The sequence below is a fragment of the Lynx canadensis genome, chromosome B4, assembly GCF_007474595.2.
Source record: "Lynx canadensis isolate LIC74 chromosome B4, mLynCan4.pri.v2, whole genome shotgun sequence".
Taxonomy (NCBI): domain Eukaryota; kingdom Metazoa; phylum Chordata; class Mammalia; order Carnivora; family Felidae; genus Lynx; species Lynx canadensis.
The window spans coordinates 134,945,174-134,966,943 of NC_044309.1; the positions used below are offsets into that span (position 1 = coordinate 134,945,174).

The 21,770-nt window shown below is 55.2% G+C and overlaps 1 protein-coding gene and 1 non-coding gene across 5 annotated transcripts in view; one reads left to right on the forward strand and one right to left on the reverse strand.

Moving 5' to 3' along the window:
• The first annotated feature begins 191 nt into the window (after positions 1-191).
• Positions 192-341, forward strand: LOC115519643. Its single transcript, XR_003970619.1, has one exon. It is a non-coding gene; the product is annotated as a U12 minor spliceosomal RNA (small nuclear RNA).
• Positions 342-4,391: 4,050 nt separating this feature from the next.
• LOC115517818 (NADH-cytochrome b5 reductase 3) overlaps positions 4,392-21,770 on the reverse strand; it is a 28,600-nt gene continuing 11,221 nt past the window's right edge. For all 4 annotated transcript variants that reach the window (XM_030320835.1, XM_030320832.1, XM_030320834.1 and 1 more), the window contains exons 3-9: positions 20,990-21,062; positions 20,497-20,603; positions 18,328-18,457; positions 17,751-17,834; positions 17,440-17,525; positions 12,949-13,048; positions 4,392-5,566 (exon numbers count right to left, since the gene is read on the reverse strand). In XM_030320835.1, coding sequence (XP_030176695.1) covers positions 5,394-5,566; positions 12,949-13,048; positions 17,440-17,525; positions 17,751-17,834; positions 18,328-18,457; positions 20,497-20,603; positions 20,990-21,062 — 753 coding nt within the window. In that variant the 3' untranslated portion in view covers positions 4,392-5,393. The remainder of the gene's footprint in view (positions 5,567-12,948; positions 13,049-17,439; positions 17,526-17,750; positions 17,835-18,327; positions 18,458-20,496; positions 20,604-20,989; positions 21,063-21,770) is intronic.

Sequence of the window (21,770 nt, forward strand, 5' to 3'; positions counted from 1 at the left end):
GTCGGGGGGCCTACGGTTCCCTGTTCTCCTCAGACGAAGAAATAAAATGGAAAGCGACATAAAAACTTAACTAGTGAATGAGACGAACTGCAAAGGAATCGGGCTCTTAGTTCAATGCTCGACTCTGATACTCACCGTAGGGCAAATGAGAATGGAATTTATTACCCTGGGAGTAACACGCTCTCCTCTTTATGCCTTAAACTTATGAGTAAGGAAAATAACGATTCGGGGTGACGCCCGAATCCTCACTGCTAATGTGAGACGAATTTTTGAGCGGGTAAAGGTTGCCCCTAAGGTGACCCGCCTACTTTGCGGGATGCCTGGGAGTCGCGATCTGCCCGTCCCCCCTTCTGATCACTGAAAAAACAGACCGGTGTCCTCTGGTTAAATGTCAGTTTGAAGAGTACGTAGTTTGCGAAGTAAGAGCTGGGGCTGCAGAAAGGTCTTTCTGTGCCTGTCAGCCCCGCACTTGGCATTTATTATCCCCGGTTTTTTTTTTCTTTGTCTTGCTAAATTGGCCCGGTTTTTCGATTTAGTGATTCATGGACTGCCTTCCGCTTGGCGACCGTAAGCCAGTTTCTTGCCCCAGGAATCCTAGAATAAGGACAGCCGCTTACTTGTGGGTTAGAGCGAAAGATGCCTGCGGCTACCGGCTGCCTACAGTAGGCGCTCGCGTTGCAGCTCACGGGGTGACAGCTGGAGGACCCTGTGGGTCCCCTCGAGCCGCGCTTCTTGGCGGTATGGCTTTCACCAGCAAATTGCTTCTCCTCGTTATGCTGCGGTTTACTTGATCTATAAAATGGGGCAAACAGCAGGTCGTTGCGAGGGGTGCGTGATAGACTGAAAATCTTGGACACGCGGAATTGCCTTTGCTATAGAAGAGGCCGCCCCAGGACCCAGCGCTAAGCCCGGCACGAGGTAAGTGTCCAATATGTTTGTTGCTTGATCAGTAGAAAAAGAAAATAATAATAATACACGCAACGTCTTTAGAACAGCCAAGAGCACGTACTGTGCTGAGTTACTAATTTCTCAGTCCGGTGATGCCAGCGGAGTTACTGTCGACAGAACACGCCACCATTCAGACTGGCATCAGAAGCTCTGCGGGCAAGGGCTGATAAAGCTGGAGGGCTGGGCACCAGACCGAGGAAGGGAATCCAAGTCCCATCAGCGCAGCCGCGGTGGGGTGCTGGCTGGCCTTCCCTTTCTTAGCTCTAGAGCGGGACCTCTAGCCTCTCCCTTCCTTCCTCCTTCCAGGAATTGCGGGGAGGGGGACCAGGTAGAGGAAGGGAGGGTCCCAGGCTCCCCTGCTGGGCAGGTGCAGAGGAACGAGGGAGGGGCCAGGGGACCGCGGGAGTTAAGGCCCCGACACGCCTTAAGGGCGATGTAAAACAGTGACCGAGGGGTTATTTTTTAAGCCAGTTCAGTAAGGTAATGAATTGAGATCAGCTCTCAGCGGGTGGCCCTCCCCGGGAGGCATATTCGGAGCTCCGTAGGGTGGTGTCGGCTGGTCGGCGGGACAGGGATCCGGGAATCCTGTCACGTGGCGGTTGGGGACTAGGGTGTGGCCGTCCTGAGGCGTGGGCCCTCCCCACGCCTGCGGCATTCCAGGAGGGGTGAGGCCTGTTACGGTTCTCCCAGCCCAGGCTTCGCTCCATTTCGCTTAAGAGCACGCCGGACTTTTTGCCCAGTGTGAACAGGCACGGGGTTGCCGGGAATGCAGCCGCGCCGTAGCCAGAGGAACTGGGTCCTGCTTTGTTTGGAAACCCACCAAGAACGTTGCCCCGCCTGGGAAATCCGGGCCCCTGTCAGCGGGGACTGGGGGGAGTCAGGTTGCATTTAGGGGCTGTGACAGTCCAGGGACTCCGCGCCTGGGCACACCCCTGCCCACCCTCCTTCTGGGGGACATGGGCCAGCATTTACACACTGAAATGTGCATCATTTTGTAAGTTCCTTTTCTTTCTTGCTCTTTTATAATACAGCTGGAGATTTGTGTTGATTTTTTAAAATTCTGTGTGTAGGCTGGTGATATTCCCTGCGAATTCACTTCAGGAGGCTAAAAGGGTCTGTTATAAATGTCACTTTAGGGGCGCCTGGGTGGCGCAGTCGGTTAAGCGTCCGACTTCAGCCAGGTCACGATCTCGCGGTCCGTGAGTTCGAGCCCCGCGTCAGGCTCTGGGCTGATGGCTCGGAGTCTGGAGCCTGCTTCGGATTCTGTGTCTCCCTCTCTCTCTGCCCCTCCCCTGTTCATGCTCTGTCTCTCTCTGTCCCAAAAATAAATAAACGTTGAAAAAAAAAATTAAAAAAAAAATGTCACTTTAATTTGTTTTTTAATGTTTCCTTATTTTTGAGAGAGACACAGAGACAGAGCACGAGTGGGGGAAGGGCAGAGAGAGGGAGGCACAGAATCCGAAACAGGCTCCAGGCTCCAAGCTGTCAGCACAGAGCCCAACGCGGGGCTGGAACCCATGAACTGTGAGATCATGACCTGAGCTGAAGTCGGATGCTTAACCGACTGAGCCCTCCAGGCGCCCCTGTAAATGTTACTCTGAAAGGGTGGGAGTCAAGAGAGGGTAGAGACTCATGATCACTCACCCATTTTATGGGTGGGGAAACTGAGACCGGGTGAGAGGGTAGAGACCAGGTCCAACCCATGCCCTTCTCAGCTCCTGGGAACAGCCCTTCGTGAGCTCAGGCAGGTGTACATTCTGACCCTCAGGCCTGTTTTCTCATCCTCCAAAAGGGACCAGAATTGAGGAGACCTAATGCGAGTCCAGTGCTCTGCAGAGTCCCCAGCACATGGTAGGGGTGCAGAAGGGATTCCCAGGCCAAGCCCTTTGCTGCCCCAAGGAGCCCAGCCCTGCTCCAGGATGCGGGCCAGGGCCAGAACAGAGGTAAGAGAAGAGAGGAAAAAGGGGCTCCCGGGCCTGTGGCTTGGCTTCAGGCGTTTCTTCCAGTGCACTTCCCCACCCCACCCCCACCCCCACCCCCCTCCAGCCACACCGACCTTCACAGTGTTCCTGAAGCCATCCGGCAGACCTCTGCCCCAGGGCCTTTGCACTTGCTGGTCACACCCTCTAGAACACTGCTAGTTTGCCTCCTTTCCAGCTTCATTTCCGCTGTCCCCTCAGCCACCTGCTTTCTTCCATCTGTTTCTTGACGTTAATCCCACAAGCTTGCTCCAAACCCAACGCCTCTGCACTCCCCGTTCCTGCCACCTTGAACACCTATCCCTGCAGAGCCAGCTTCGTTGTCTCTTCAGAGAAACCAGCCCTCATTCCCACGTTGCCTTGTGGCCTAATTTGTCTTGGCATTTACCGTTTCACTCATGACACCATCTGGTACTTGGCTTAGGACTTTCTCACCAGTGCCCCAGTAGTCGGGGAGGGTGTGTTGGGGCAGCCGCGGCCGAGTCCCCAGCACTTGAATGGGACACAAAGGCACGAGGGGGCTAGTGGACCCCCTTGGAGCCCTCCACGGGGGGAGCAATACCTGCCTTACTCAGGACTCCCCTCCAACCCGAAGGCCATTCGTCGCCGAGCCTCAAATGAACCCTGCTTCTCAGGGCTGACCAGAGGGGAAAGCAAAAAGGAAAACAGTGCAGGGGCGCCTGGGTGGCGCAGTCGGTTAAGCGTCCGACTTCAGCCAGGTCACGATCTCGCGGTCCGTGAGTTCGAGCCCCGCGTCAGGCTCTGGGCTGATGGCTCAGAGCCTGGAGCCTGGAGCCTGTTTCCGATTCTGTGTCTCCCTCTCTCTCTGCCCCTCCCCCGTTCATGCTCTGTCTCTCTCTGTCCCAAAAATAAATAAACGTTGAAAAAAAAAAATTTAAAAAAAAAAAAAAAAGGAAAACAGTGCAGACACACGGAGTTGTTCGACACAGGGCTGGAGAGGGCTTCTCGCATGGCTGAGATGACATGACTAAGGCTGGGCAAAAGCGGGGCCATTGAAAGGCTGGACCCCAGTGTCCCCGCGCCCTGGCCCAGCTTTCTGTCTCCAGGAATCTATCCTCAAAAAACAAAACAAGTCATCTGACAGGAGGGTGAAGAGAGCCGCTGTCATTTTCAAAATCCACAGGTGGGAAACAATCCAGCTGTCCAACCCCAGGGGATCTGCTACATAATGAATCATGATCCATGTGGGCTTATGGAGACCGTGTGACACGGGGCAACAGCAGCGGCCTCGGGTGGGCCACGTGGCTTCACCAGGGCGGTCGGCGTTTGCCTCTGGACGTCCGGTGTCTTTTCTCCCGTGTATATTTTTCCGTACTGTCCAAACTTCACACAACAAACACAAACACACGTTTGAAGTAAGTGCCGAGCCCCTTCTTGTCTCCTCCCCCCCCCCCCCGTCCCCACAATGACACAAGTCACAGAGCCTCCAGGAGCCCCAGAAGGGTTAGTATTAGCAAAGTTTTATTTCAACGTCTTTTCTGCTCATAAATGATTCTGGAAAAGCCGATACGCAAGAGGCTCACCCACCCTCGTCTAAAGGCAACACTGAGGTCACTGAGAACGCTGCTCAGACAGACTCCCCTATGCTGGGGCACAGGCAGCAGGACGGGCGGGTTTGGGGCAGAGGAATAAATAAACATCGTCTCAGCTCTGCCATCAGGGCTGGGGGCCCAGGGCCCAGGGGCAGCCCATGAGACTGCTGGGCCGACAGCTTGGAACTCCCAAAGCTGCCCGAAGTTAAGGTGTGTTGCAGAAAATGCCGAGGCTTCCGGAGGGCCTGCGTGTCCCCGGGAGGAGCCCTGGGCCGGTGGGCCAGTCTCCTCCTCCTGCTCCAGCCCCGGGAGAGCCCAGCTCCCTGCCGGCGGGGCCTGCCTGGGCGCTGGAGCGGGGGCAGACTCTCATCCCCACAGTCCCTGCCGAGAGCACTTTTTGGCATTATCTGTTATGTAGTGTCAGGTGGCTGTGACCCAGAGCAGGTAGTGAGGGGTGGCAGGTGAGGGTCCCGAGCCGGTGGGGGGGGGGGGGGGGGGTCCCTGGCACCTGCAGCTCTGGGCTGCTCGTACACCTGTGTTTGCTTCCAGACTGCGGTCTGCCCTGGGAGGGGTGGGTGGATCGCAGTGCTGGAAGCCTTGGCCTAGTAGTGTGTGGGTGGGTGGGGTGGAGGCAGGGCGGGGCCAGGGCTGAGCATCACGGGTGAGAACTGAAGAGGGCCAGATGGTGGCTGGAGGTGGCCTGCCTGTAACAGCACCCTGCTCCCAAAGGGGTCCCTCGGGGGAACCAGCCCAGCGGGGTCACCACCGCAGCTCAGGCAGGGCGGGCTGCACCCAGGGCCGCAGCGGGAGATGTGGCGGGAAATGACGTTAAAGAACAACGGCGGGGAGGGCGGCTGTGGACGGGGCACGGTGAGTGTGCGGGGCAGGCGTGCGAGCAGCCAGGGCCTGGCCGTCAGAAGGCGAAGCAGCGCTCCTTGGGGTGGCCCACGCGGTCCAGGTTAGGCAGGCAGGCATACTGGATCATGGGCGGGGGGCCGCACATCAGTATCAGCGGCTCCTCCTCCGGGGGCGGAAGGTGGTCCCGGATCATTTCTTCATTTACGAAGCCCTGGCTGTAGTCCCAGGCTGCAGGCGGGAGACAAGGTGAGTCCCAGTGTGGCCGTGAGACTGACCAACGACTGCCCACCTACCCCAAACCGCCTCCCCCTGACCATTAAACTGCTGTGCTGTGAATTCCTCCCTTCTTTCAACAAACATTGAAGAATGAAGAGGTTGATCCGAAGCAAACGTTTGCCCTGATCCCCTGCCCCAGCCTGGCTGACCCAGAACAAAGCAGCCAGTAAATAATTAACAAAATGGCAGTAAGTGAGTATCTATCGATAAATACTCTAAGCGTAAATGGACTAAATTCTCCAATCAAAAGTGACTGAGTGGGGGCGCCTGGGTGGCTCAGTCGGTTAAGCGTCTGACTTCGGCTCAGGTCATGATCTCACGATTCGTGAGTTCGAGCCGCTCGTCAGGTTCTGTGCTGACAGCTCAGAGCCTGGAGCCGGTTTCGGATTCTGTGTCTCATTCTCTCCCTGCCCCTCCCCCACTTGTGCTGTCTCTGTCTCTCAAAAATAAATAAATGTAAAAATAAAAAAATTAGAGGAAAAAAAAGTGAGTGGATAAAAAACAAGACCTATCTATACCAACATAAAAACAGACACATAGTTCAATGAAACAGAATAGAAGGCCCAGAAATAAACCCATGATTATATGGTCAATTAATCTTCAACAAAGGAGACAAGAATGTACAATGGGAGTGGTGTCAAATAAAGCCTCGACAGGGCACTGGGCTGCTGTTGGTCTGAGGGGGGAAAATATATATACAATGGGAAAAAGACAGTCTCTTCTACAGACGGTGTTGGGAAAACGGGACAGCCACATGCAAAAGAATAAAACTGGATCACTTTCTTATGCCGTGTGCAAAAATAAACTCAAAATGGATTAAGAACCTAAATGTGAGACCTGAAACCATAACATTCCTAGAAGAAGGCACAGGCAGGAATTTCTCTTAACATCAGCCATAGCATTTTTCTAGACATGTCTCCTAAGGCAAGGAAAACAAAAGCAAAAATAAACTATTAGGACGACATCAAAATAAAAAGCTTCTGCACAGCAAAGGGAACAGCCCACAAAACTAAAAGACAACCCGCTGAATGGGAGAAGATACTTGCAAAGGACTTATCTGATAAAGGGTTAGTGTCTGAAGTATATAAAGACCTGATACAGCTCAACATCCAGAAAACAATCTAACTAAAAACTGGGCAGAAAACGTGAATATGCATTTTGCCAAAGAGGACATCCAGATGGCCAACAGACCTATGGAAAGATGCTCATCATCACTCATCATCAGGAAAATGCAAATCAAAACCGCAATGAGATACCACCTCACACTTGTCAGAATGGCTAAAATCAAAGCACAAGAAACAGCAGGTGTTGGCGAGGACGTGGAGAAAAGGGAATCCTGTGTACTGCTGGTGGGAATGCAAAGTGGTGCACCTGCTGTGAAGACAGTATGGAGGTTCCTCAAAAAATCAGAAACAGAATTACCCTATGATCCAGAAATCGCACTACTGGGTATTTACGCAAAGAATACAAAAACACTAATTCAAAGGGATACATGACCCCAGTGTTTATAGCGGCATTCTCTACAACAGCCAAGATACCTTGGGAAGCAGCCCAAGCGTCCATTGATAGGATAAATGGATAAAGAAGATGTGGTACATATATACGAGGGAATATTATTCAGCCATGAGATGCCACGAAATCTTGCCATTTACAACAACATGGATGGAGCTAGAGAGTATTATGCCAAGTGAAATCAGGCAGTCAGAGAAAGACAATACCATACGATTTCACTCATAGTGGAGTTTAGGGAAAAAACCAACAAAGAAAAAAGAGAGACCAAAAACAGACTCTTTTAACTGTGAGAAACACAGTGATGGTGGCCAGAGGGGAGGGTGAGGGCCTGGGTGACACGGTGAAGGGATGGAGAGCACACTTTTCGTGACGAGCGCTGAGTAACGTATAGAACTTCCGAATCACTACCCTGTACGCCTGAAACTAATAGAACACTGCGTTAACGACACTGAAATTGCACGAAAACAGACGAACGGGACCTATCTTTGTGCTGCCTACAAGAACGCACTTTAGACATTTGGGAGGACACACAGACCGAGAGTGAAGGAACGGAAACAGATGTTCTGTGCAAGTGGAAACGAAAAGAAAGCTGAAGTAAATAAGGGACAAAGATGGGAGAGACATAATGGTAAAGAGGTCAACCCCACGATGATGTAACATTGGTAAACACTTATGTGCCCAACATAGAAGTACCTGATCACATAAAGCAAATACTAATAGATCTAAAGGGAGAAAGAGAGAGCAATACAGTAAGAGTGGGGGATTTTAATACCCTGCTTATATCAATGGCTAGGTCACCCAGACAGAAAATCAGTAAGGAAACATTGGCCTTAGGCGACACATTAGGCCAGATGGACCTAACAGACGTTTACAGAACATTCCATCCAAAAGCACACCTCACATCTGTCAGGATGCCACCATCAAAAAGACAAGAAACAAGTGTTGGAGAGGATGTGGAGAAAAGGAAACCCTTGTGTACTGTGAGTACGAACGAGTGCAGCTACTGTGGAAAACAGTATGGAGGGTCCTCAAAAAATTAGAAATAGAACTACCCTATGACCCAGCAATTCCACTTTTGGGTATTTATCCGAAGAAAATGAAAACACTGGGGTGCCTGTGATATCAGGTCATGATCTCAGGGTTCATGGGTTCGAGCCCTGCACTGGGCTCTGCACCGACAGTGCTGAACCTGCTTCGGGTCCATTCTCTCTCTCCTCCTGCCCCTTCCCCCCACCTCTCAAAAATAAAATAAAATATTAAAAAAAAGAAAATGAAAACACTAACTCGAAAAGATATCTGCACCCTATGCTCACTGCAGCATTGTTTACAATGGCCAAGATATGGAAGCAAACTAAATGTCCACTGATGGATGAATGGATAAAGAAATTGTGCTACAAATGCTTTCACAGAGCAAGAATTCCTTTCCCTTGAAAGGTCCTTCTAGCTGGACTAAGAATCAAGTTGACATGAGAGGGCTTAACAGGCGAAAATCAAATTTAATAGCCTATATACAGGGAATCCACACAGACATGGAAATTCCAAAGGCAGTCAGGCAAAATGAGGTCCATATGTCATTCTGAACCCGGGAGAAGGGGGCAGGCGTCTGAGACTTCAGAGGGAGGGAATGTACTTCATGGCAGGGTAAGAAGTGATGTTTGTTTATTAGATATTTGCCCTGCCATACAGATGAGTCACTCGGATAAAATTTACCTCTGATAATAGCTCTCATTCTGAGAAAGACCCCCTATTTATTTATTTATTTATTTATTTATTTATTTATTTATTTATTATTTTTAAGTTTATTTTTATTTATTTTGAGACAGAGAGGGCAAGCAGGGGAGGGGCAGAGAGAACGGGAGAGAGAAAAATCCCAAGCAGGCTCCGTGCTGTCAGTGCAGAGCCCGATGTGGGGCTCAAACTCACAAACCAAGAAATCATAACCCGAGCTGATATCAAGAGTCAGACACTTAACCGATGGAGCCACCAGGCGCCCCGGAAAGACCCTCAATTTAGATTCTTCTGTGTGGTTGAGGAAGGGACAAAAGTTTCTCTTCAGCCCAACAGGGTCTCAAGTGCCTTCAGCTCAAAATAACCCATGTGCCAAAGTGGCACATTCTGGAGGGGAGGGGTGTGGGTGAGACCTGAACCCCTTCAATACAATGGAATATTATTCGGCCATAAAAAGAATGACATCTTGCCATCTGTGACAACATGGATGGACCTCGAGGGTGTTATGCTAAATGAGTCAGACAGAAAGACAAACACCGTATGAGTCACTTACATGTGGAATCTTTAAAAAAAAAAAAAGAAAGAAAGAAAAACCCCAAAAACAAAAAACCGCAAGCTCACAGAGAGAACAGACTGCTGGTTGCCAGAGGCAGGGGAGGGGGCTGGCAGAGGTGGGTGGAGGAGGTAGAAGTTTCTTTTGACTTTATTTTGGGTATAAGTTTATTTTACTTTTTAATGTTTATTTTTGAGAGAGACAGAGTGCTAGCGAGCAGGGGAGGGGCAGCGAGAGAAGGAGACACAGAATTCGAAGCAGGATCCGGGCTCTGAGCGGTCAGCACAGAGCCCCATGCGGGGCTCGAACCCACAAGTGGTGAGATCATGACCTGATCCCAAGTCTGACGCTCAACCGACTGAGCTACCCAGGCGCTCTGGTATAAGTTTATTTATTTTTTTTATTTATTTTTTTAACGTTTATTTATTTTTGAGACAGAGAGACAGAGCACGAAGGGGGGAGGGGCAGAGAGAGAAGGAGACACAGAATCGGAAGCAGGCTCCAGGCTCTGAGCCATCAGCCCAGAGCCTGACGCGGGGCTTGAACTCACGGACCGCGAGATGGTGACCTGAGCCGAAGTCGGCACCCCAACCGACTGAGCCACCCAGGCGCCCCAAGTTTATTTTTAAATATTTTTTTTTTCTTTTTTTTCTTCAACATTTATTTTTATTTTTGGGACAGAGAGAGACAGAGCATGAACGGGGCAGGGGCAGAGAGAGAGGGAGACACAGAATCGGAAACAGGCTCCAGGCTCTGAGCCATCAGCCCAGAGCCTGACGCGGGGCTCGAACTCACGGACCGCGAGATCGTGACCTGGCTGAAGTCGGACGCTTAACCGACTGCGCCACCCAGGCGCCCCACCAAGTTTATTTTTAAAAATATGCACGGGACTAAGCTGTATTTGCTAGTATGTACAATGCGTGGCTATAGAAGACATCGCAAACTGACACGGATTTTGTTTAAATAGTGCGTTTTTCTTTACACGTGTACTGCACAGGCCAGCCGCACTTGCACGTGAGCTGGCCCCAGGCCCCATTCCTTCACTCAGTTCCACAACGGCCCTTGCCCACCTGCTACACCATCTTTCTCGTGGCACCTAGAATTTCAGCTTCTACCTAACGTTGTGGCAACACCTCCACTCCTCCTGAACTGTGGGTCAGGGTAACAATAAAGGCAAGTGCGAGGTGCCAGGAGACGACCCAGCCCAGCTCCTCCTCTGGCGGGTAGCGGGTGCCCCTTACAACAGCCCCCAGGAGGCCGCGCTCTGGTGTGTGCCACCAGCAGGGGTCAGCGCCGGCCCCTCCTCCGCAGGCAGCGGGGACAAGGAGGCCCCGCCACGGGTGGAGCCTACCCACGCTACTAGAAACTGTAACCAGAAGGGAGTAAACCTCTCCCGTTCCTCTCATTCCCGCCCCCCCCCCACGCCCCCGACTTCCAGTGAGACACAAATACAAGCTAAATGTTGCTTTCTTTACTGTAAAAAAAAAAAAGCAACTCCAGGAACCAGTGCTCTTGCCACCCCTCCCTGCCGGACTCTACAGTTTGCCCGTGAACAGCACGGGTCCGCTTACGTTACATTTTTTCCAGTTAGTGCAGTAAATATATTTTCTTTACGGTTTTCTTAATATGACCTTCTCTGGCTTACTTTATCGTAAGAATACGGTGTGTAAAAATATACACGATATGTGTTAATCGGCTGTTATCAACAAGGCTTCTGGTCAACAGTAGGCTATTTTAGTAGTTAAGTGTTTGTGGAGTCAAAAGTTATATGCTGGGGCACCTGGGTGGCTCAGTAGGTTAAGCGTCCGACTTCGGCTCAGGTCATGATCTCACAGTTCATGGGTTCGAGCCCCGTGTTGGGCTCTGTGCTGACAGCTCAACCTGGAGCCTACTTCGGATTCTGTGTGTCCCTCTCTCTCTCTGCCCCTCCTCCGCTCGCTCGCACTCTGTCTCTCTTTCTCTCAAAAATAAATAAACATCAAAAAAAAAGTTATATGCAGATTTTTCGACGGCACGGTCAGCGCCCCTAATCCTGCTGTTGCCCAAGGGTTAGGTCCTCTGCTCTATAATGTGCTAATAAACCTATTTCGTGTTCATCTTCCTCCACGAGAGCATCAGCTCACGGGGCCAAGCTGGCTTCCTGAACAGAGCGAGGGCTCCACCAGGAGCCTGGATGGGCTGGTCCAGGCCGGCCGGCCAGCGAGGGGCCTCAGGGCACTGCCGTCCGGTCCACAATTCACCTACATCCCAGCCTAGGTCTCAGCCAGGAGGCCCAGGACCCGATCTGTCAACCCTGAAGGGTGGCTCCTCCCACTCATGAGATGGGCACCTGCCCCTAGAGCCCGTCTGCCCGGTTCCAGGGGAGGTGGACGCTGGGGGGGGGTGGGGGGGGCGGATGACATCACACGCCGGTGCCCTAAGGATGCTTCAAAAATGTCCATTTCCCCTGGGGCGCCTGGGTGGCGCAGTCGGTTAAGCGTCCGACTTCAGCCAGGTCACGATCTCGCGGTCCGTGAGTTCGAGCCCCGCGTCAGGCTCCGGGCTGATGGCTCGGAGCCTGGAGCCTGTTTCCGATTCTGTGTCTCCCTCTCACTCTGCCCCTCCCCCGTTCATGCTCTGTCTCTCTCTGTCCCAAAAATAAATAAACATTGAAAAAAAAAAAATTTAAAAAAAAAAAAAATGTCCATTTCCCACCACTTAGAAGTTTCCCATGAAAATGCAGGGCCCTGCTTCTCTTGAAAAGCGGAAAGGCCCGGCCCGTGGGGCTGCAGCCTGACACGAAGGACACGGAAGGACAGCTGGCTGAGGGGCCTCTGGAGGGAGTGGGGGTCTCCAAGGCTGCACCACCTCCCTGCAGGCTCCCAACCCTGCAGCCAGACGCCATCAGGACCACCGGCCAAGAAGCCCGACCTGCTGCTTTTCTCACAGCAAAGAAGAGACTCAGGTATTTCCCGTACCCACGTCTCCACCCAAAACGGGAGAATGAAGCGGAATTTAACTCGCAGGGGGCAGCCTCGGTTCGGGTTTTGGAGGTGGCCCTCATCCACTGCCTCCTACATGACCTTGGCAAACAGCCTACCCGGACAGGTCGAATGAGGGTAAGGGTGCGTTGGCCCGGCCCCCAGCCGCTGCCCAGGGAAAAAATGGGAGTAACGTGCCTTACAGGGTACAAAGTACAAAGCGGGGGCAGTTGCCCCCAACCCCAGCAGTGACCCTGAAGACCTGCCCCAGAGTGAGCCCCCGACCAAGGGGAGAAAGGCCAACTTTCTTTGTCCGGTGGGGGGCGGGGCAGCCAGGGAGGGCCTTGGGCTCTGGGGGAGGAGGATGTGGGTTCAAGCCCCGGCTCTGGTGCTTTCCAGCTGTGTGCTGTGGGACACTTACTTCCCCTCTCTGATCCCTCCTTCCTTATTTTTGTGAGAGGGCATCATACACACGGCCACCCTGAGCACCACTGGAGACGAAGGGTGCAGAAGGCTCAACCCCGGGAAGGGTCCAGCGCCACCCCCCCGCCCCCGGCCCCCGCAGTGCTTCCTCCCCTCACCTTCGGGGGCTTTGTCCACCGTGTACCAGAGCTTGAAGCGAGCAGAATGTTCGTTCCTCAGTTCCTCCAGCTCGGGCCGCAGCAGGATGTCCTTCTCAGTCTGCGGGGGACAGGGCCCAGCGGTCAGCAGGGACGGCTCGTCATCCCACCCGCTGGGGGCCACGCGCTTGGCGGCGCTTGCTGGGGTGCGGCCCGGCGGAGCCGAGCCAGACTCCCAGAAACTCCCAGAAACCCCCGCCCCGCTCTGCCCACCTCGCCGGAGGAGCGGATCAAAGCTGCAGACCAGACGTTCATTACAAACGGCGTCTGCGGAAGGCGCCCAGCGCTGTGGGAGACGTGCCCCCTGTAAGCGGGAGCGGGGAGAGCGAGCAAATGAGGCCGGGCACACGCAACCGCAGAACAGGGAGGGACCGTCCTGACCGTCCACTTAAAAGAGCCAACGGTCCCGCCACCCTCATCCCTCGGCCAAGCCTCTGTACTCTGGCGTCTCGGGCTGTATATCCGTAAACTGGGAAACGGAGACACTGCTCCCCAGGTCACACCCGCTCCTTCCACAGCCTCGCCCATGCTGACCCCCTGCTCAACCTACAGCTCCCCACTCTCTGCTCACACCGGCCTCATCCGGCTGGCCCCATGTGACCCTGTCCTTCAGCCTGGTACCACCTCCTCCAGGAAGCCTTCCCGGACTCCCCAGGGGCATCGGCGTGCTCCTCACATAGGCCCTCTGACCACAGGCCTTTGCCTCATGCGTTCGCAGATCACAGAAGATAGAAGGGGCTCCTCCAATCAGTGGGCAGCCTAACTGACCTCATGGGACTGTTATTAAACTGGGGGCCAAGGGATCGCCCACTCACAAAGCACTACTGAGTCCCTGGGCCAGGGCAGAATGGCCCTCCCCACGGAGGCAGACAGCGAGAGATGCGGAGATGTATTTTCTCTGTCCCACGTGACCAACGGCACCCGGACAGGCTCAGCGAAAGGGACTATTGGGGGCGCTTAGTGGCATCGAGAGGTGGGCAGGAAAAGACAAATAATTCGAAGCCACAGCGATGAGCATTTGCTGAGTACCCGCTGCGTGGAGGGCGTCTTGCTACAGGAGGGGCTGACCCAGCCGTACTTGTTCTCATAAGGACCCCGCAGTCCTGACCCCTCAGTGTTCCCCTCTGGGAAATGGGCTGCAGGCAGGAAGCACGAGCCTCTGAGTGTCTCGGGGAGGAGGGTGTTAATCGTTTCTCCCATTTCTAAGGGGGGCAGGGGGCCGTGCCTGTGCTGATGGGAGTGAGAACACGGCCAGGGCTCAGGCTCGACAAGCTCGGTGTGAAAGACTATAGAAAATATAGGAGAAAAGAAAAATCACCCAATAGTCTTATCAGGTCAGTCTTACCTGATAGAGATAACACGTTAGAATTTTTTGTGTATCTTTTAGACTTGGTTTTCTTTTTCTTTTCATGTTTGCTGGTTTGTTTGTTTATTTATTTATTATTTATTTATTTATTTATTTTAAGAGAGAGAGAGTGAGCACGTGCATGTGAGAGAGCAGGGGAGGGGCAGAGAGAAGAGAATCCCAAGCAGCCTCCATTCTATCAGCACTGAGCCTGACGCGGGGCTCGATCTCACAAACCATGAGATCATGACCTGAGCTGAAATCAAGAGTCAGACACTTGACTGACGGAGCCACCCAGGCGCCCCTAGACTTTGTTTTCTAATAACTACATATACTTTCTTTTTAACAAAAATAGGACCAGGGCGTGCAGGCCACCTTGCCACCTGCTCTTTTTTTTTTTTTTTTTTTTAATGTTTATTTATTTTTGAGAGAGACAGACAGAGCATGAGTGGGGAAGGGGCAGAGAGAGGGAAGGAGACACAGAATCTGAAACAGGCTTCAGGCTCTGAGGCTGGAACTCGGGAACACCGAGATCGTGACCTAGGCTGAAGTCGGACACTTAACCGACTGAGCCACCCAGGCGCCCCTCCTGCTGAAGGACATTTAAATCGTTCTGAACACCCTCCTTCACAAACAATGTCTCCTTGACCATCCTCACTGCCCTGCCAAGTTCTTAGATGAATCTGCGAAAGTGGAGTTTGGGGCAGAAAATTCCACGTGGGGAAGGCATTCAATACCCGCAGCCCCGTATTCCCTGGGTGGGCCTCTCTCACACCAGCAGCGACGAGACTGTCTGTCTTCCTACAGCTTTGCCAGCACTGTGTAATGACCGTTTCACAGCTCTGCCCATCAGAGGCACGGAGCATCGATCTCACGTTTGTGTGTTTGCTTTTAAGCAATCTCTACACCCAGTGTGGGGCTTGAACCCATGGCCCCGAGATCGAGTCTCACGCTCTTCCAAATGAGCCAGCCAGGTACCTGTATTTATTATCGTTTCAAAAAGAGAGACGTTGTATCCCTAGCTCTATCTCTTTAGTTTGAAAAGACTCTTTCTATAGTGGTGCTGCAGCATGGGTTTCTTCCCCAGCTGTTTATCTACCTCATTTATAGGTTTTTTTTTTTTCCATTTTTAAGCAGATGGGCTCTCCTTTGGTGTTTTGTTTAGACGGCCCATCCCCACTCATTCATTCAGCACTCACAAAAAGGCTCACCTAGCGCCTCTAACGCACCACTTTTCTACACGTACATTTTTAACCTAAATCTCATTTTACTTTAAGGTTAAAGTAGGGTCTACTCAGCACTTTCCAAAGTCATAGCAACTGACCCAACGCTCCTTTCCGTCTCTCTCCTCGGGTTTGAGACGCCACCTGCACCAACTGGACAGTCTCGTGTATACTCGGCCCTGTCCCTCGGCCAGTGCTATTCAACCGAACTTTCTGCCACGATGGATGTGGGAATGTTCCGGATCTGTGTTACCCGATACAGTAACCGCATGCCACGCGTGGCTACGGAACCCATGAGAGAGGGTGTTTTCCATCTTAGTTAATCTTCGCTAACTTACATGTAAATAGCCACGTGTTCTAGCATGTTCCGGCACAGTCTGGATTTTCCATCGTGTCACCTGGAAATGCTTAAGCCCCAGTAAGCCCAGTTCTCGTGTGTGGCTTTGGAGCCACTGTTTCCATCACAGATGTGTTAGTAGCACGATCAATTCTACCCTGTTATTCTCTCTTTTCAAACTTTCTTGGCTGCGCACGGACACTCTGTCTTCCCAGAACACTAGCACCTTGTGTGCACGTTTCACTCTCCTTCCATCACGGCGCCCACTGGGACTCCCGAAGGCTCCGTGACGTGCCACGCTGCCCCAACGGAACGCAAAACCAGATACGGGATCCAGCGGCTTCCCCTAAGCCACACATCACAAAGGCTTGCAAAAACGTAAAACAAGACAGTATTTCCTAAAATACAGTTACTCTCGTACACTACGCTCTGCCTCGAGTCCTGGTCGCGCTCCTTCCTGTGTGACTGGCAGGTCCAGCACCTCTCCGGGTCTCTGAGCCCAGAGCTATATAAAGTGGAGATCATTCTACCGCCCAGCCCAGTGGGCTGACAGGCGTGAGGATGTCCTGTTCAGGTGAAAGAGGACTGACGGCCTCCAGAGACTAACCCAGCAGCACCAAGTGGAACCCCCCCATCCCACCTCACCCCATCCCCACCACCTCGGAACACTGGCTCTTCCCACCCGCCCCCGGGCCCCTTGGCAGCCCCCTCGGTGGGCCTCAGAGCTGTGTCCTGCAGCTGTGCGGGTCCAAGGACTCAGGCAGGCCCCTCCCCCTCTGAGCTTGGTTCCTCAAAGATGGGCCCTGGGGCAAGCTGACCTGAACCACATCCGAGAGGCTCGGGGGGCTGGGCATGGCCCCCCCACTGTTGGGGGATGGGTGTCTCACCTTGCCTTTGCCCCAAAGGAGTATCACTCTGCAAAACCCACACATTCAGTCATAAAACAATGAATCTAGAAAGACCCTTGGGATGACCTGGCTTCATCAGTTCATTCCACAATGAGGGAGCAGAGCCCAGAGACGGCAAGTGGCTTGCCCAAGGCCACACGGCAGGCCTGGGCAGGGGGACACGCACTCAGGAGCCAGAGAGACCGGGTCCAAACCCCGCCCCAACACCCCCAGCTCAGGGACGGCATGCACGTGTGCTCTCGGCCCCTCTGGCTCCAGGCCAGCCCCCACCCAGCCCAGTGTTCTTGCCCTTCACTGCCGGGTTCCTCACTGTTTGTGGAGTGAGCTCTGAGATTCAGAGGAAGCAGCCAGGGAACAAACCCCAGGGTGGGGGGTGCTCCAGGAGCATCACCCCCTCCGCCCCCCTCCCCCCCCCCCCGCCCCCCGAGCAGCCCCACTCAGGTCAGACCCTGGGCTCTGGACTGTAAAGCCTGATGCCCACCAGCTACAGCTACAGCGAAAGCTACCCGTGCACAGGATGCTCAGAGGACCCTCACGTTTCAGCCACAGAGCCATGCAGACCCCCCGATGGGTGCCCCGCAGGGGCTGGCACCCCCTCTGGGGGAGCCGGGCCCACATATCTGTGTCGGAAACACTGACCTGGTTGGCAAAGAGCAGGTGGCACACGGTGTGGTCGTCTGGGTCTTTCATGATGGCGCGGATCACTTGCAGCATCGGAGTGATGCCTGCAAAACATCAGCCCCCCCCCGCGCTGTGAGTACCAGCCGTGTACGGGCACGCAGGCCCAGCAGCGCCAGGCAGGCACGGGGTGGGGTGGAGGGGAGGTGCCAGGACAACCAGGCCCGGGCTCCTGACCTCGGGGAGCTCACAACTGCTTCTATCTGTGCCCTGACCCTGACCCGTGACATCTGCCTGCTGGGGGCTCAGCGAAGGGCTCTGGGTCCACATACCGGTGCCTCCTGCAATCATGCCGACAGACTTCGCCGTCTTGATGACGGGGTTGGATTTCTTGTCTGGACGGATGGCAAACTTTCCTGGGGAGAGGAGAAGGTAGAAGGAGACGGGGAGACCCCAGCTCTCAAACAGGCGGTACTTGGGGCTGGACGGGCTGGGGAACCCGCTCCCGCTTCGGGGGCCTGAGGTGTGGGCAGCCAGCCGGGGGCAGGGAGACGATGGGAAGGCGGAGCTACAGGCCAAGGGGAGTGCAGGGGTGAGCCCCTCACTCCCACCGCAGACGGTACTGGGGGGCAGCGGGGGGGCTGGGGAGCGGGACGTGCTCCAGCTCGAAGCTTTCACTTGTTTTCAGACAAACCAAGCTGGTCTGGGGGCCACATCTGGCCCCCGAGGGCAGCCCGTGTGCAGGCCCTGTGCTGGCCAATCTCCCTCCTCTATGGCCGAATAAACCGAGGCCCCAGAGAGGAGACGGCCTGCCCAACAAGAGTCACCCACCCAGACAGCGGCAGAATCGGGGCCCTGCACCCAACCTTCACCGCGCCCGCGGGGCCCTGGGATTCCAACCCAAATCACCTTTGCCCTGGTAGACCAGCAGCCCATTCGGGCCCCGGAACTCAATGGTGTCCCCAATCTTCATGCTTTCCAGGTACTGGGACATCTTGCCCCCAGCAGGAAACTTGGGATGGGTGTCTTTGAAGTAAACCTGCAAGATATTCCCACAGTCCGCAGGGTCACCAGGGTAAGCTCTGGGCCAGAGGGACGAGAGGAACCTCTTCTGGGTTTCTTCTGCAGCCTGTGTGTGGCTTTCTCACGCAGTGCCCCGGCCAGTCATCTGCGTGCCAGCCCCCCCGGAGTCCACCCTTCCCCAACATCCCCCGGGAACACAGAGCCTCGGCCTGCTGCACAAGGCGACCAACCCGAGGGCCTGCTGCATCAACATTCTGCGGAGAACTGTCTCCGTGCCCCCTCCCTGCAGGAGATTCCCACGAGGTCAGTGCAGAAAAGCCTCTGGGGAGATGGGCTGGGCCCCACCCCTCCTGTGTATCCTCAGCTCTTTCCGTTCTGTGCTGTCATAGAGACAGCGCTCCTGGAACGATTCCCCACCGCCACCCACCACCCCGCCGTGCCCTTTGGGACTTCCCCTCTGGAAGAAGGGAAGGGCTACGAGAAAGACACGGGGAGACCGAGGGTGAGCAGCTCACCCTGGCCAGGGCTGAGGGTGCTGGGCCTCGAGGGGCAAGCAGGAGTGATGGGCAGGGAGGGGGCGGCTGGGGAGGGTGCGGGGACAGGGAGAGGCATGTGGGCCAGGACTCTGGCCAACGGGGAGCAGGGAGCAAGGTCTCTGAGGCAGGAGGGGTCTGGTCTTCCTGAGTCTCCCATCCTCTACTTGGATCCCCCCCCACCGACACCTTCTGCACATCCGGCTCGAGTGATTCCAACGAGAACAGAGGTCCGAACCGGACCGCCTTCCCTCTCCTTCTGGATAAAGGCCCAAACCTTACCGGGCCCCCAAGGCCCTGCCTGCCCCCCAACCTCCCCCTTCTTGTCCTCTGAAGCCCCCGCCCTTTGCGTCAGTCTAAAAGCCTCCTTCTGACTTCAGGGCCTTTGCACCGGGAAGGTCCTTTTCCTTCCTCTCTGTCTGGGCAACGCGTCCTCGGCCCCCACATCTCACCCCCTGTTGCCTGCCCAGGGGAGCAGCGCCCATCACCCCACCTGCCTCACCTCTGGTGCCATTCCAGGCGCTCAGTCTCACATGTTTGTCCCCTGGAGCAAGGGGGTCCGCTCTCCAGGCAAAGACAGGCTCCCGAGGCTAGGCCTGGGCACCCAGCACGATCAAAATGACCCCAAGCTAAGGAGGGACCCAGGCCACAGCCTGGACTGACAGACCCTGCTCCCTTCCTGCCCTCACAGCCCCTGGGCCTCAGCTCTGGCCCAGAGGGGGTCTCTGCCGGTCCCTCCACCATGAAGCGCCTAGTGAGGGGACCCACGCAGCGGAGGTAGGACAGTAAGCCTGGTCCACAGGAACGCTGAGCCAGGGTGGCCATGAGGGTTGGGGTCCATACTGGGAGGGCCTCCGACAGCCCACATCCAGGCCTGGGCTGGTTCACAGTAGTTGGACGTGTAATCCAAGAACATGGATCATTCTGGAAAGCCTGTGCTTCTAACTTTCAGAAAAGTTGTACTGTGCTGTGGCTGGCATTGCTTTTTCTACTCAATACGATATTTTTAAGATCCTTGTTGGTTATTCTGCGCCTCCTGGTTCTAAAGGCTGCGTCTCCACAGTGTGTGCTCAGCCCTGACCCACGATGGATCCCAGGTCTCCAGACAACAGCCCCAAGCTCCTCACACTGCTCCTGAGGGGCCAGTGGGCCGTTTCTTCAGGAAAGTGTGCTCAGGGAAGGACCTGCTGGTCACAAGACCGCGTGACCGAGTGCAGTGAAGCGAGCACCCAGGGGCCACCGCCAGGGACCCAGCGCCCCAGGCTTTGCCCGTCCAAGAGCGGGAAGGTGAGCCCTGCACAAGCTGCTCGACCTTCCTGGTTTCTCTTCTGCAGACGATCTGTCCTGAGTTGAAGACACTCATCCTGAGCCCCAGCGCCTGCCCTCTGCCAAGACCTCCATATTGGCTTTTGCTGGGGAGCCAGAGTTTGCCAATCGTTCAGAAACCAGGTGCAAGGGGGCACCGGGCCTTCAGAGACCAGGTCAGCCCTGCCCCCACGCGGTCATGGCCCTGAGACCTCACCTTGATGACCAGGTCCACAAAACCCTTGTCGTCATCGCTGGAGACGGGAGTGTAGGGCCGGATGACCAGGTTTCCATCGATTCGAGCCGAGAGGTAGATGTGCTGGCCTGCAGGACGAGGAGGGGTGATTCCGGGAGTTCTGGAGGGGCCGCCAACTGCCTCTGCAGGGTCCACTGAGGCCAGTCAACTCACCGCCCTTTGCCCCACCCCGTACCGAAAGCCTGGCCTGGCTTCGGCTCCACGACCCCCCTTCCCGCCCCCACGGGGATTCCCACCACGTCCCAGTTCCTGCAGCCACACCTTTGCTCACGCTGGTACCGCTGCCGGGGACAGCAGTGACTTCCCCTCTCCGGCTGACGCTCATCCCTGGAGGCCCCCATGGCTGTCACCTTCTCCTTGAAGCCTTCCCCACTCTCCCTAGTTCAAGGGCAAAGCTCCCACCCCTGCGGCCCAGCACCCGGTTCCACTCGGGCTGGCTCAGGGCTGCGCTCACCGATGGGGAGGCCCAGGATGTGCTGGGGCGACGGCAGGGCGAAGCGGAACCGCCGGGTGTCATGGTTGATAACCTGCAGGGAGGCCCGAGCTGTTAGACGGCACCCGGGGCAGGGGGACCCCCGACCGCCGAGCTCCCAGTGCCCAGTGTGAGAAGCGGTGCTGATTCACGTGGACTCACAAGCTTCACACATGTGGGCCAACACTGGGTGTGCCTCTGCTCTCACGGGCCCAGAGAAGGGCAGGGACCCAACCGGGGCCACACAGCAAGGTGGTCGGGGTAAGGAATGAACTCGGATCCCAAAGAAGGCTGCCAGATGGCTCAGGCAATTCTGGGGGCAAGAGAGAGGACCCAAGCCTGCCATCAGCTTGGACAGTGTCCTGGGGTGGCAGCAAGAGCTCGGGCCCCGGGCTGGCAAACTAGGGGCAGGGCCGAGACAAGGCCTCTGTGGGGTCTCCCCTGCACCCGGTGCAGCCAGGAGCGTGGGTGTGGAGGGGCCGTTCGGACGGCAGGCAGCTGTCGGGCACACGTTCACGCCCACGTGAGACTGGGCGATGTGGCAACGTGCGCTCGTGGACACGGTGTCATCACTGGGGACAACAGACTTCTCCGAAGGCACGGAGCAACACTCTGAGCGTCCCTGAAGTGTGCAAGCAGAGCCCGGGGGTCTGATCTCAGGAAGCCAGAGCCCAGCCACCTCTCAGGACACTGGGCTCGGCAGCCAGGGGTCTCCCCGCCCCAGAAGCCCAGGCCCGAAGCCGCATCCCCCGGAAACCTTGCA